At 42.5% G+C, this 16,141-nt stretch overlaps 1 protein-coding gene across 1 annotated transcript in view; it reads left to right on the top strand.

Moving 5' to 3' along the window:
• LOC143286549 (uncharacterized) overlaps nt 1-15,873 on the top strand; it is a 16,247-nt gene extending 374 nt beyond the window's left edge. The window contains exons 2-4 of the mRNA XM_076594159.1: nt 9,321-9,429; nt 12,299-12,438; nt 14,629-15,873. Coding sequence (XP_076450274.1) covers nt 9,321-9,429; nt 12,299-12,438; nt 14,629-14,702 — 323 coding nt within the window. The 3' untranslated portion in view covers nt 14,703-15,873. The remainder of the gene's footprint in view (nt 1-9,320; nt 9,430-12,298; nt 12,439-14,628) is intronic.
• The last annotated feature ends 268 nt before the right edge of the window (nt 15,874-16,141 follow it).

The raw sequence follows: 16,141 nt of genomic DNA, 5'->3' as shown, positions 1-16,141 counted from the left end.
TTGAAGTTACTTGGCGCTTGTTTTGTTCATTTGAAATTGATTTGCCCCCACCGCCGTGCAGTTCTTGTCTGAAACAAATATAAAGAGATAATAATGGATTTCTTTCTAAAAAGAACGAGGAGTGGGAGAGGGCGGGGGTGCGGGATGGGGGCAGGGGGGGGGAGGGAGAGAAGGGAAGGGGAGAGAAGATGGAGAAACTCGGTGGCATTTTAAATTCAAATTCTTTGCAGTAATTTTCAAACAATTACATTAGTTTTTTTTAACTCACGGTGCAATTTCGCCAGTTGTCATGTTCTTTCTTCTTTCCTTTTTTTTTCAGATTTCGTGCAGTTACCTTATCTAGCGATTTATCTGATAAAGAAAAAAACAACAACAAAAAACAACTACCTATTATTCCAGTATGTTCAAAACCTGACTTTTTTGGATTCCGTGCAAATTTGACAGTTTCCTTTTGGGACTTGATTACTTTCCGTGCATATTTTCCTTATTCGCTAAAAATTGACAAACAAGACTGGGAGTAAAGGACCTTTTATTTTTCTGCTTTAATTTTCTTTACTATTTTTTCATGTCCTCTCTCTGTGTCTCTGACATTAAGCAAACAAAGTAAACGGGAAAAGCTTTTTTATTTTTAATTTGCAGAAGATATTAAGTAAATCTTGAGTTTGGGTTAGAAATTGCTGGACCTGAACCAGCAAAACATTTGCGTGTTTCACTATGTGTATACTGTGCATTCGAGTGAAATGCTTCATTGCTTGTGCATTAGCTGCCACACTAAAGAAATAAACGGTCAAGTTTCGTCTCAGATAAGCTCTCCACGGTTTTCTGTTCATCATGTGGTGTCCTGTGTAATTGCTTTTTATGTACGTCGGTCATAAGTTTACATTTGGGCCAACAGCAAAGTGAGAGCTGTATTATCAATGGTTTCTCCAGTCAATGGGAAACCATTTACAGCTTAGTCTTTTTGTGAAGGACTATGACTCTCAAACTTGGAGGCAAACTTGCACTGGCTCTTAGTGCTGCAGCCTTGTGGGCTAGTTGGCCTTTGGGAACCATCCCAACGCCGACTGTCCTAAAACCCTCTTGGCCGAGAGAGTGGTGATGTAACTTGGGCAAGACACTCTCCACTATAATCAAATTCTAGCCCAAATAGTCGGAACAGCAGTTGCCTCCTCTGCTGCTCTGATGGTCATAGTCGGACACGACTGACTATCATATATATACGTCGGTCATGTTTTTGAGGACTCTTCTAACAACATCCTAGAGCCCGGACCTCAAGGTCCACGCAGGTTTGTGCAGGCTTTGAATGGTTACATTTTCCAACCCAACACATATTAAAAAAAAAAAAAAAAAAAAATAAAAAATCAGTGGTTCCACTCGTCGATTCATTCGTACATTTAACATGAAGGTGGTGGGGGGGGGGGGGGATAGCTCATGCGCACAGCGCACTCCAACAATTGCGCAACCCTCCGAGCTAATAAGAATCGGGTAACGTTTTCTTGATGCTCTGTGTGAATATGTGATGTAGACAAAAGTACTAAAGTAAGCAGGAGTAAAGTAAACGGTGTGTTTCGACCAGTAGAGGTGGTGGAGACGGTATAGGGGTTGGAGGAGGACCTCGCGCGGAGAAGAGGCAAGCCGTTCATGACTCGCGCCCTTGAACGACGTAACCTTCACGGAACCCACACCCAAACCCTGAGCTGAGCGTTTTAACCACGAGGGCTTTCTCTTTCTTTTTTTTTTTTCTTTTTTTTCTTCTTTTTTTTTTTTTTTTTTCTTCTTTTTTTTTTTTTCCCCGCCAACAGGGCTTTCAAAACTCAACTTAGTTATCGATAGTCTGAAACTTCGTTTCTCTCTGTTCTTCACAATGGGTTAATTCACGTGGCATGTCAGTCAGTGTGGTTGTACCATCGGTTAGCCAGTCGGGTCCAGGTTATCTTGAAACTTGTAGTATTATTTGTAAGTGTATGTGGGGCATACAGTGTTTTTTTCTGAACGTACACACATATTTTGTTTTACAAAGTACTCGAGCACAGGTGCTAGTGTAGGGTAGCTGTCTGCATTCACCGTTGGCTGCCGAAAATTCGTAACACCATGCCCCCAAGAAGAATTGTAAGTTGTCACTAACTTGACATTTTGTGCTCCCTTGCGTGTTCGTTCACATGACTGCCAATACATTTGTCGCTCAAGGCCTGACTAAGCGCGTTGGGTTACGCTGCTGGTCAGGCATCTGCTTGGCAGATGTGGTGTAGCGTATACGGATTTGTCCGAACGCAGTGACGCCTCCTTGAGCTACTGAAACTGAAACTTGTCGGTGTGTGTGTCACCGTTTGTCCGCCGTGTGGAAACTGCGCATTTCTACGCAAGCTGTGCTAGTAAAGTTCACGAGATTTTTCTTTTCTTTCCTTTTTTGACTCACTTGTGTAAACAAAGTGAGTCTATGTTTTAACCCGGTGTTCGGTTGTCTGTGTGTGTGTGGCTGTGTGTCCGTGGTAAACTTTAACATTGACATTTTGTCTTCAAATACTTTGTCAGTTGACACCAAATTATGCATAAAAATAGGAAAAATTCAGTTCTTTCCAGTCATCTTGTTTAAAACAATATTGCACCTCTGGGATGGGCACAAAAAAATAAAAAATGAAGCCTAATTATATGCAAACTGCATTTACTGTTATATTTATATTTTTTGTATTCTCTAAACTTGGCACTTTGATCTGATATTCTGACCCAACAACAAGAGCAGTCGTTATCATTTTTTGTTCAAACAGGAACTTCTTTTGCTAAGCATGGAAGTTTTATTTATTTTTGCAAACGTTTTGGTGCAGATAGTAAAAAAAAAAAAAAAAAAAAGGGGGGGGGGGAATTACTCTGTAATTAATGCTAGGGGACTTAATTCGCTTTAAACCGATATTTCTCATCTGAAACATTACATTTTGAAATTATACTCAATACATAAAAAGCTTGGATTTTTTTTTTTTTTTTAAGTGTATCACAAGTGAGTCTTGAAGGCCTTGCCTCTCTTGTTTTTTGTTTTGTTTTGTTTTTTAATTCTCTTACCCGCCTTTTCTGAACTAACTTCTCGGTGGTTCATTTCCAAAACTGAAACAGCCGGCTGGCAATTATTCCCAGATGGCGTCGTGCAAAAATGAAGTAGTTCATGCAAATGTCGGACTGGAAGTTTGCAGTGGGAGGGTGGGGGGCGGTTGTCGACTTTTTCGCGCTTTCAGAAGCATTTTTTCAAAAGATTTAATGTTATATTGTTTTAATCCGTTTTGATTTTCTGCGTCTTTTTACACTTTTTTTTTTAGAGGGGGGGGGAAGTGAGATTCATTTTTCCCCCATAAACTGTGTCTTGCTCTCTCCTTCTCTTGAGCAAGTGAGAACCCTGAGCCCACATGGATGAATCATCTGAGTCCCTTCTCTCAGTGTGTGTGTGTGTGTGTGTGTGTGCTAGGACAACGTTTAGAGCCTGTGGTTGGCGGAAAACCCTCTCTTTTTTTTTCTTTTGTGTGTCTGTGTGTGTGTTGAGTGGGGGAGGCGGGGGGGGGGGGGGGGTGCAAGTGGAGGGAGAGGGAGGGACTCCAGAATGCGACAGTCTGTCAGTCGTCCCCGTTGGCGCACAGGATCCATCCACATCGCGCGCTGTGTGAGTGAAGTGGTCGTGTTTGAATCGCGCGTGGAACTGCGGTGCAGCTGACGAAATAAAGGGAAAAGGTTACACGAGTAAAAAAAACAAAACAAAAAAAAAAACACCAACCCCCCCTCCCCCCGCGCCCTCACCCCACCCCCAACCCCAGCCCCCTTCAAAAAAAAAAAACGCCAAAAAAAACACCACGGCCCGGGAATCCTTCATCTTTGCCGTTGCTGCTTCCACTCCCCTTTAGCAAATTTCGTGTGTGTGTGTGTTTGCGTTTGCCTCGTGTGTTTGCCTCTTGTGCTGTGTGTTTTAGTTTGAATCCGGGTCATCATCCTATTCTTTGTGAAACTGTGCCATAGGTTCGTCAATAGGTTCAGACTTATTCGTATAACATACATACTTTTTTCTTCTTTTTTTTTCTTTTTTTTTGTGCTCCATCCTGTGCACCGTGTCAGTGGCATTACTCTCTCCGATTCCGCTCAGTCCGAGTACACCATGATTGTATATACATGGTGGCGCCACATCCGGGTTCTTCTGTCGCAGTCCCAGGACCGGCAGCGGTCCACGAACTGGAAATGAAACAACGGATTGCACAATATGCATGATATCTATATATTGCACTCTCTGTCTCCCTCTCTGTCTGTCTGTCTGTCTCTCTCTCTCTCTCACTCTCTCTCTCCCCCCCTCCTCCCTGTTGAAATGAGTTAAACGACCTTTCGGTGTGCGTGACGCCCCTAAGGTCAAGTTGTTCGTGGCCGTGGTCTTACCCATGGGTGTGATGTGGTTTAGGCGTTGGTCCTCTCTCTCTCTCTCTCTGTCTCTCTCTCTTTCTCTCTCTATTTCTCTCTCGCTCTCTACACACACACACACACATATATATAATTATATATATATATATATATATATATATATATACATACATATACATACATACATACATTTGAGACACACACACACACACACACACACTGGAAGCATTACAAAAGTGGGCGTTTTATAAACCCGTGAGTTTGCAGGATACGAAGGGGAAAAGGGGGTGTTTGTTTTGACAGAGATTAACCCTAACTCTATTCGGCCAGTGCTTGTGTAAATAAAGGAAACAGAATGAACGAGTTGGGGGTGATCTTAATTAAATCCTGTCAGAACACACGCCCTACTTTGGAGTCATATATATATATATAGGCTTCCGACGAAACGAATGTTGTTTTTCTAGGGCTGGATGAGATTGTTCATCCCTGCTTTACCAAAAATAAACTCTCTCTCTCTCTCTCTCTCTCTCTCTCTCTCTCTCTCTCTCAATCGTATGTTCACTTGCTGAAGAATGGTTCTGTTTACAGTATTCGTAAACTCTGTGTTAAAATATTTAATGCCCTGAAGATACGACAGGAATTCTGTGACAACAATGATGAAAGTTAGAATTAATTCACTATGCACAAGAAGCACTTTTGTTCTACAGGTTTAAGTTAGTACGTATTTTACATTTTGTTGTCGCTGCGTGATCACCATATTGTGTACTTGTGACCTCTTTCTAGAGGCCGGAGGCCTGGAGATGAAAGTTTTTGTTCTTGTTCTGGTTTTCTCTCTCTCTTTCCCTCCCTCCCTCCCTCTCTCTCCACCCCCACCCTCCCTGCCCATTCCGTCCCCCTTGCACCCCCCCTTCCCATCTGTCCTACCCCTCTCCCACCATCACTCTCCCCCCCCCCCCCCCCCGACTCCCACCCACGCCCATCACATTCTGTCAGGGAGGGGAGGAGCAGCAAGGTCACGTGTGTTATCCCAAGGGGGGGGGGAGTAGGGGCGGGGGGGGGGGGGGGGGGGGAACCAGCTAGGCTTCAAGGGGTCCAGCTGACAGACAGTTTGTCAGGGCTCCGTTTGTCATTCTCCTGGGGGTTGGGGGGGTGGGGGGGGGGGGGACAAACGTGGCAGCTCATACTTTGGCTGTCGGGTCCTTTTCTTCTGAGTTCCCCCCCCCCCCCCCCTGTTTCCTTTGCCCTCCCCCCCCCTTACCTTCTGCCTGCTTCACCTCCACTGTCTCCCCCCCCTCCCCTCTCCCTTCACCTCCCTCTAGTTCTCAAGGGTCTCTTTGCTATGGCCCCAAGCACAACAACCAACCTGCCCCTTATAGCCCTCTCTCTCCCTCTGTCTGTCTGTTTCTCTCTCTTTCTCTCTCTCTCTCTCTCTCTCCTTCATGCCCAACTTTCCCTGCTGTCTTGTTATTCTCTCTATGTCTCTTGTACTCTGTCTCTGTCTCTCTTGCACATCTTTCCCTGTTGTCTCTCTTTGTCTCTCTTGTACTCTGTCTGTCTGTCTGTCTGTCTGTCTCTCTCTCTCTCTCTCTCTCTCTCTCTCTCTCGCTCATGTGATGTTTTCCAACACTAAGTTTGTACATGAAAGGTTGTGGTCTTTATTAAGTCTTGTGCATACTTTTCTCCAGCCTGTGTGCGTGTGTGTGTGTGCATGTGTGTGTGTACATGTGTGTGTGTGTGTGTGCACGCGCCACTCCCTGTGTGTGTGTTTGTGTTTGTATATGTGTGTGTGTGTGTGTTCATCGTATGCAAATAGCCATTCAGGCATTAAACATCACCATTATCGGCATAATATGGCTGTTAGATTATGTGGGGTTTTTTAATGGCGCAGCTGTGGCCATCATCATTGTTATTATTATTATAATGGGGATGACCTTTCCCTGACAGAAAATAATTAATTCCAAGTACAGGCAGGCCATAACGTTAGTTTGACGTGCCATGCCAAAGCCAGCTGTTCTTTTTCTGCTGGTTGTTTTTAGGCGCTTCCCAACATCTGTGAGCCGTCCTGTATGTGTTGAAAACAACCCACACACACCCACACCCACACCACCAAGCATTCCTTGTATGCAGCTATCTGTGTTGATACAGGATAGGCTGAGGCAGCAACAGGCTTAAGATATCAGTACACGTTGCATCAGTTTTCAGCGAGAATTTCCAGTGATTTTTTTTTTTTTTTTTTTTTTTTAAAGAGAAGAAATTGTAGCTTTATGAACACCAGCTTCTAGATCTGTGCTAAAGTTTGATCTCTAAAAATTCAGTCTCTGTTTAATTGAAAGACTGTTCAAATGAATAGGAAGGACCGACGCGTTAATGAGGCGTGGGCATCGTACAACGGGTTCCCCACCCCCCCACCCCCCCCCCCGCCCTCTTAAAAAAAGATCACACAGTGTGAGGCCACACACACCATACAACTGGTGTAAGTGACAGGGTGTCATGGCAACCTGCCGGCTTCAGTGTCAGTTTGCAGTTTGTCATTGTGGTGCCAAATGAATACGCTTAAAAAAAAAAAAAAAAAAAAAAAAAAAAAGCGTAAGGCGAGACAGAGCGTAAACCTGACAAGATGGCGTGGAGAGCCTTGGCCAAAGGAATGATTCAGCGCTTATAGCTTTTAGAAGCGTTTGATTGGCTAAGAGCAGACCGGGCAAGACGGCTCGTCTTTTCACTGTTAGCCGCGCCAAATTTTGCCAAGCAGAGCAAACCGATAGGCCTGGTTTGCATCAGTTTGACATGGTACAGTATATGTATCACCAAACATGGAGTATAATACAAACTCCTCCTTTTGGGTGCTCCTTCCTATTATTTTCCGCATCACCCCCACCCACCCCTCCACTCCACTCTCTACCTCCCCAATCTGACGCTGCTCGCTCGCTCTGTGTGTGTGTGTGTTTGTGTTTTGATATATATAGCCTACTTTCTCCTGTGCGTCTATGTGTGTGTGTGTGTGTGTGTGTCGGAGAGGGTGGAAGAACTCCCGTATGTTCTGGTGCTTTTGATTTCCCTTTATCTGTCCTCAAATGATATATCCTCCAAAACCATAGGTTTCATCGTCGTTAGATGAATACACATTTCCTTGATACATGTGACATGAGCAAACGCGGCTTACGTCAACAAACCATTTGTCTAGTCCTCTCTCTGTCTCTCTCTGTCTCTCTCTCTGTCTCTCTCTCTCTCTCTCCTGCTCACACATATCACACACTCCTCATAATTTGCTCTCATTTACCGCACAAATGGCAGTCTGGCTCAGTGAGTGCACGGACTTTCCACGTTTTTAGTCTGTGGGGTATTATCAGTCTTGCCGGTGCAGTTACTTCAGCTGTTAAACGCCTCTGCAACAGCCCCCCCCCCTCCACCTACCCCCTCCCCCATGCTCCCTCCGTACTTCCTTCTCCCTTTCCCCTTCCTCTCCCCTCCCCTCCCCTCCCCTCTCCCCTGCCCCCTCCTCAGGTTTCTTGTAAACAAGTCACCGTGGGTGTGTCGATGACGTCAAAAGTGCTGTGAGCTGCCATTTCGCTGCCCTGACATTCTTCAGTGCTACAATTCTCCTCTGTCTGTCTGTCTGTCATTCTCTCACTCTTTGTCTGTCTTGTCTGTCATTCTCTCACTCTCTGTCTCTGTCTGTCTGTCAGTCTCTCCATGTAGTCTCACCCCTCCAGCCCCCCCCCCCCCCCCCCATTCACCCCACCCCCCCCCTGCTCCCCTGTCTGTCATTCTCTCATTCTCTGTCTGTCTGTCATTCTCTCTGTCTCTGTCTCTCTCTGTCTGTCTGTCTGTCTGTCTGTCAGTCTCTCCATGTAGTCTCACCCCCCCAGCCTCCCCCCCCTGCCCCCACCCCCACCACCACCCCCCCCTCCCGCTCCCACTCACAGGAAGAAAAATTCTTTATTGTTTTCGCCCCCCCCCCCCCCCCCCACACACACACACACCCTCTCTGCCCCCTGCCCCTTGGAGTACCATTTCAGAGTCTGGCCCAAAACTGACAACAGCGGCAGTTCTTCATTGGTGCCATAGATGGAGTGATGGCTTAGAGGTAACGCTTCCGCCAAGGAAGCGAGAGAATCTGGGTGCACTGGTTCAAATCCCAGTGGCAGTTCTTCATTGGTGCCTTAGATGGAGTGATGGCTTAGAGGTAACGCTTCCGCCAAGGAAGCGAGAGAATCTGGGTGCGCTGGTTCAAATCCCGGCACAGTCGCCAGTATTTTCTCCCCCTCCAATAGACCTTGAGTGATGGTCTTGGCGCTAGTCTGTCAGATGAGATGATAAACCGAGGTCCTGTGTACAGCATGCACTTAGCGCACGTAAAAGAACCCACGGCAACAAAAGGGTTGTCCCTGGCAAAATTCTGTAGAAAAGATTCACTTTGATATGAAAACAAATTAAAAAAAAAAAAAAAAAAGGCATGCAGGGAAAAAAAACAAAGAAAAAAGTGTGGTGCTCTCGGTGTAGCCACGCAGTCTCCCTGGGGAGAGCAGTCCGAATTTCACACAGAGAAATCTGTTGTGACTAAAGAGTAATGCAGTACAATACAATACCACACAATACAAAACAATACAAAACAAAACAATACAATACAACACAATACAATACAAAACAATACAACACAATACAACACCACAATACAACACAATACAATACAACACAGTACAATACAACACAATATCTTACAATACAATACAATACAACACAGTACAACACAACACAACACAACACAGCACAGCACAGCACAGAGGACAGAATGGGCAAAAAGTAAATTGGTAAGTACTACTTGTAACGGATTGGTAAGTCTATGTTTAGATAAATTTTAGTTCGGAATTAATGTGAAATGATTTTTTTATTTTTTTTTTATTTTTTTTATCTGATATCCAAACTGCTTTGTGTTTCAGCATGGATGAGCATGAGCGAAGCCACTACCTGCGAAAACATCAGCTCTTGTATCCAGGGCATGTCCAAATTTGCTGGCGCTGATCAGTCCAAGATTAAGGAGGCTTGCGAGTAAGTGTGGGGGTTTTTTGGGGTTTTTTGTTTGTTTTGTTTTAGGTTTCTTTGTCTTGTGTTTCTGGCAGAAATTAAGAACCTGGGTATTCCTATTCTATGTATGACCATCTGTCATGTCCAACTATGATCATCAGGACAGCAAAGGAGGTGGTGACTGCTTTCCTGACTATCTGGGCTGGAGTTTGATTATTGTGGAGAGTATCTTGCCCAAGTTTTCATCCTCATTCTCTCAGCTAAAAGGACTTTACTAATTTTTTTTTTTCTTGTATTCTGTCATAAGTCAGCAAAAAAACAGAATATATAGCAAAAAATCCAGTGCTATTCTGAACGTAGAAAAACTTTCTGGTTGGTTATTTATTGCTGTAGGAAGAAACAGAAATGTTAGGGCAGTTCCTGTTCCTTTTTTTCATTTCATGACATTTCTGAATTTATATGATAGTCAGTCGTGTCCGACTATGACCATCAGAACAACAGAGGAGGCAACTGCTGTTCTGACTATTTGGGCTAGAATTTGATTATTGTGGAGAGTGTCTTGCCCAAAACTGCTGTTCTGACTATTTGGGCTAGAATTTGATTATAGTGGAGAGTGTCTTGCCCAAGTTACATCCCTACTCTCTCGGCCAAGAGGGTTTTAGGACAGTCGGCGTTGGGATGGTTCCCAAAGGCCAACTAGCCCACAAAGCTGCAGCACTAAGAGCCAGTGCAATTTTGCCTCCTAGTTTGAGAGTCATAGTCCTTCACAAAAGACTAAGCTGTAAATGATTTCCCATTGACTGGAGAAACCATTGATAATACAGCTCTCACTTTGCTGTTGGCCCAAATGTAAACTTATGTCAATCTGTGATATAAGCCGAGTATTGGGCCTACTGAATCTAAGAAAGCAAAAATATTGCCTGCACTATACATAATATTTTCATCTTGTATTTGGTAGAACCAGAAACCATATATAGTTACTCCCATTCCTGAATAAGTAATTACATGTGAGTACTGAGAAACTGTATGGAGAAAAGAAAAAAAAAAGATGAGAAGTCCTGTTATCACTGTTGAAATTTGTTTTTATCATGTATTTGTTAGACTCTGGAAACAGTCCTGTTTTTTTTCTTCTACCTTTTCATTGTACCACAGGTTAGCACTAACAAAATACACTCTCCCGAAAAAAAAGCAGTATGTGCTTTGTACATATAACGTTTCATGTAGAAATGTATGTTATTCATGTTTTAATTCCTGAAATGTCCACAGCCGTGGCAAAAATCCAACACAAACTGGACAGTGAAGAAGTGCAGAAACTGGGTCAGCTTTTTTTCTTTTTTTTTTTTTTTTTTTTTTTTTGTAGTTGAAAAAAAAAGAACGACAACAGATCTGGAAACCTCGTTGATTTTTTTTTTTTCCTTTTCTTTCTTTTTCATTTTGTTAAAAACTCAGCAGTAACTTAACAAAAATGCCTGAATGACCTGTGTACAGTGCAGTGTTGAATTGTTATATCTTGTGTTTTACACACTGGGTTCCCCATTCCACATTCACATTTTTGATGTAGAAGTTGATGGAGTGAGTCAGAATCATGGCATGTGGTTTGTTGATCAACATTTTATCCTTGGTGTGTATAAACCATGGAAAGCACTCATACATGTTATTTGTAAAGATTAGATTCTCTTCCCTTCCCCCTTTCCTTTGCCGTCTTGTGAAGTCTCTATGTAGTGTGGGCTTGTTGGTCGGTGTTAACCGTGTATACGTGTGTGTGTGTGTGTGTGTGTGTGTGTGTGTGCCTCCGTGTGTGTGTGTGTGTGTGTGTGTGTCTGTGCCTCTGTGTGTGTGTGTGTGTGTGTGTGTGTGTGTGTGTGTGTGTGTGTTCCTGTGTGCATGTCTCCATGTGGTGTTGAATGCCATCATAGCAACACTGCATGAGTATTGTTTCATATGAGACACCTGCCTGGAGCCTACTTTAGGCCATGGGTTGTGTGGCACCATATAAGTACTGTATATGATAGTAATAATGATAATAATAATAATAATGATGATGATGATGATGATATGAGAATGATTATATTAATACTGATAATAATGATAACATTGATAGTAATAGTGATAATAGTAATAATGATGATGATGATAATGATTATTATTGTTATCATTGTTATTGTTTCTCATTGTTACTGTTATTATGATTATTACCTACTACTGCTACAACCACCGTCCCCACCACCACCATTACCATATTACTATCACCATTATCATTATTATAATATTCCCTACTTCAACTAATACTACCACCATCACTACTACTACTACTACTACTACTACTACTGTTACTTTTATACCACCACTACTTCAACTAATACTACCACCATCACTACTACTACTACTGCTACTTTTATACCACCACTACTTCAACTTATACTACCACCATCACTACTACTACTACTACTACTAGTACTACTACTACTGTTACTTTTATACCACCACTACTTCAACTAATACTACCACCATCACTACTACTACTACTACTACTAGTACTACTACTACTGTTACTTTTATACCACCACTACTTCAACTAATACTACCACCATCACTACTACTACTACTACTACTAGTACTACTACTACTGTTACTTTTATACCACCACTACTACAACTAATACTACCACCATCACTCCTTCTTCTACTGCTACTTTTATACCACCACAACTTCAACTTATACTACCACCATCACTACTTCTACTACTGCTACTTTTATACCACCACAACTTCAACTTATACTACCACCATCACTACTGCTACTACTACTACTACTGATGCTGATGCTACTTTTATACCACCACTACTACAACTCCAGTACACACCGCTAATGATTTCTTCTTTGTGTGGTGCAGCGCCATGCAGAACGTGCTGACTTGCTTCCGTTCCGCTCTGGACGACTGCCGCAAGAAGAACCCCAACAGCGAGAGCGAGCTTGCTCCTGTGGCCTCCCAGATGGAGGGAGTGCAGAAGATGGTCGACGATAACTGTGGCAGTACGTTTCAGTTTCAGTTTTCACTTTCAGTTGTTTTTTTTTTAGCGGGTGCCGATTGGCTGGATGGTTTACTGAGAGCTTTGGATTCTCGCCCAGATTTTTCAGAGTTCCATCCATGGTTTTGGTGGCTCACCGACGGGCGCAATAGCCGAGTGGTTAAAGCGTTGGACTGTCAGTCTGAGGGTCCGGGGTTCGAATCACGGTGACGGCGCCTGGTGGGTAAAGGGTGGAGATTTTTACGATCTCCCAGGTCAACATATGTGCAGACCTGCTAGTGCCTGAACCCCCTTTGTGTGTATATGCAAGCTGAAGATCAAATACACACGTTAAAGATCCTGTAATCCATGTCAGTGTTCGGTGGGTTATGGAAACAAGAACATACCCAGCATGCACACCCCCGAAAACGGAGTATGGCTGCCTACATGGCGGGGTAAAAACGGTCATACACGTAAAAGCCGGCTCGTGTGCATACGAGTGAACGCAGAAGAAGAAGACGAAGAAGAAGGTGGTTCACCTTGTAGGAGGTTAAGGGTGGAGATTTTTCCTTTCTCCCAGGTCTGCTAATGCGCAGACCTGCAAGTGCCTGAACCCCGTTAGTGTGTATTGGCATGAAGATGATCATATTCGTGCATTGAAGGTCCTGTAAAACCATGTCGGCGTTAGGTGGGTGATGGAAACATGACTAGCATGCATTCTCCCAAAATTGATATGGCTGTCTACATACCAGGGGAAAAAAAAACGGTCATACATGTAAAAGCCCACCCGTATGTATGTATATGACTGAATGTTGGGAGTTTGCACATGTTCACGAGTGTATGTTGGGAGTTGTAGCCCAGAAACACAGAAGTAGCTGTTTTCAGTTTCAAGGAGGTATCAGAATCATGTGACTGATCCATGTATCCACATATGCCACATGACATCGGCTGTTTATGTCAGAAAAATAAAGATGAGCAGATGCCTGACCTTAGCAAACCCATTGTACTGGACAAGTCTTGAGAGGGTTGTCTGCCGTGTTGCTGTCACAGCAGTATGTGACATGATAAACACACACACAAACATGGCATGCCATGCACTACACGTTTGTTATAGTTGTTCGATGTTGGCGTTTATAACTTTTCCATTTTCCCTAGCGTTGTCTCTCCCTATTCACCATCCACACATACACATACTTTAAACCCTACCCCTCCCAAAACCCCTACCCCTACGGGTTTTTTGTTGTTGTTGGTTTTTGTTGTTGGGTTGTTTTTTTTTGGGGGGGGGGTGTTGTTTTTTTTCCCCCATCTAACATCACTTCAAGTGGAAAGATGTTAAACTGAAGACAACAACAACGTTTGAACTTTTTTTTCCCCCATTTTGTTTTTATTGAACAATATTTTGATGTGGAATGTATTACAATACACCAAAGTTTTAGATAAACTGAACAGGAAATTTCTTATGCAAAGACATTGGGTTGAAACAGTATTTTTATTTGGAACATGTCACAGTTCACTGTCAATATGAATGGGAGCCGCAAGATAATCTTATACAAAGCCCTGTCCTGATATAAGTACATCTTAAACTACATCTTGCATTGTCAAAGGACAAAATGAAATGATTGAAAAATTTAAAATAACAAAAAAAGAGAAAAAGATGAAAGTAATAAAAGGGGCTAGGGAAAAAAAAAAACATGCATTCATATTCTTTTAACCAGTGCAAGGCTATGTGGTCAGCTGTGTTAGAGGTAACACTGATTATTGTAAGGCTATGTGCGATCAACTGTGTTAGAGATAACATAGATTATTTGCAAGACTTTGTGATCAGCTGTGTTGGGGATAACATCGATGATGGTATTTTATCTCTGGTCAGGTGGTCAGTGTTGAATTAGTGTTTGTTCTTTACTTTATCCTCTTTTCACTATAAGTGATATTAGATGAAGAGAAGGGTGGGAGATTGCTTGGGATGGAACTGGACTACTTAACAAAGATCGGAAAGGAATCAAACGTTAGCAATTGACTGCTGGAAACTGTGGACATGGGGGGCTGGGGGGGGGATAGTATCAGGTTGGGGGGTGGGGGGTGCATGGCCCTTTGACATGTGGAACGTTAGCATGATTATATCAACTGTTACATGAGCATCACATCTTTGCAAGACAAATTGCTGAGGTATCTATGTCTTAATTAAGACAGTTTGAATTGGTGTTGTCTGTTTCAGGTGGAGCCAGCGCTGTCCAGATTTCCATGGCCCTCGTCTTCTTCGCCATCCTCTCCTCCTTCTTCAAGTTCTAGATTCTTCCTTCAGCTTCAACTAACATTTTGCTTAGTGTGGACTCTCTCCTCTGTCTCTCTCTCTCCTCTCTCTCTCACTCTCTCTCTCAGCCTCTCTCTGTGTCTCTCTGTTTCTCTCCATTTCTCTTGTTGCAAGGACAGTTGTTGTGTCGTGCCTTTTTATTATTCCGTGTCAACTCAGGTCTTTCCTGAAAGCAGCCATTTCTCTCCTCTTATGATTTAAATTGTCTGTTAATAGCTGTTGAAAGCTTTTGGAGACATTTTTCAATTGTGATGGTCTGATGCTGTCATTTTTTTTTTTTTTTTTTTTTTTATCATCATTATTAGTAGTATTTCAGTTTCTTGTGTTATATGGTGTTTAATTGAAAATGAAGATAGTTTGTTAATCAAATGTGTGCGAACCATGCATTTCCTTTGTCATAAAACATAGTTATGAGTTCTGGGAATGTTAGTTTGTACAATTTAACATTTGTTTCAAATTTAATGTACACTTTTCATCAACTGACATGGGTATTTTGTTAATCAGTAAATTACAATATCATGCTTACCTACTCTGTGTTCTACATATGTATACAAAAAGAAAGTGGTCTTTGGTGTTTCTTCGGTGAAAATGGACGTCTGTATTTTTCACAATTGGTTTTTTGTTGTTGTTTTTTTTGGGGTTTTGTTTACACATATTGATATTCACTCATCATTCACTACCTTAAATCAACTTTGAAACACCATCTCTGATATTTTGTTCCCAAATTGCAGCTTGTCTGTTTTGTGTATGTTTGAATAACTTTCACTGTATAGAACAAAAAGTCAAAAGTTTTTGTCGTTTTTCTGTTGTTGGTTTGTTGGGTTTTTTTTCCACTTTTCTAGGCACAGGAAGTAAACGTGTTACTGAAAACTATGCATCGTCTTTCTGAGGACAATCATCGGCGATGTGAGTTTTTACTTGTGCGTAATTGTTAGGGGTACCATTCCTGGAACTATTTCCTTCCTGTTTCATGCATTGTAGATGGTTCTGTAAATGGACATGTGTGGAGTATCAAATGTTTAATCACATCATTTTTTAGTCTTTTTTTTTTTTTTTTTTTTTTTAATATAATTTTCAGCTGATGCTGTATGACGTGTCTTGAACACTGAATCAGTGACAGTTTCAGTAATAAATGTGTGTAGTATAATGGCGGTGGTGTCGGTGGTTTTCTTTCTGTATGCTCTCTCTCTCTCTCTCTCTCTCTCTCTCTGTCTCTCTCGTGTGTGTATGTGTGAGTGTGTGTGTGTGTTTGTGTGTGTGTGTGTGTGTTTCTTGTGTGTGTGTCTGTGTGTGTTTCTCTATCTTTCTTTCTCTTTCTGTGTTTTCCTGCCCATTGATGTTGCTTCCAAAGTACATACACAACCCCTCCCCTATCTCTCTCTCTATATATATCATCTATCTATCTATCTATCTGTCT

This window comes from Babylonia areolata, chromosome 10 (assembly GCF_041734735.1).
Source record: "Babylonia areolata isolate BAREFJ2019XMU chromosome 10, ASM4173473v1, whole genome shotgun sequence".
In the NCBI taxonomy this organism is placed as follows: Eukaryota; Metazoa; Mollusca; class Gastropoda; order Neogastropoda; family Buccinidae; genus Babylonia; species Babylonia areolata.
The sequence above is the reverse complement of the archived record's forward strand: the minus strand, read 5'-3'. Positions and strand labels throughout refer to the sequence as shown.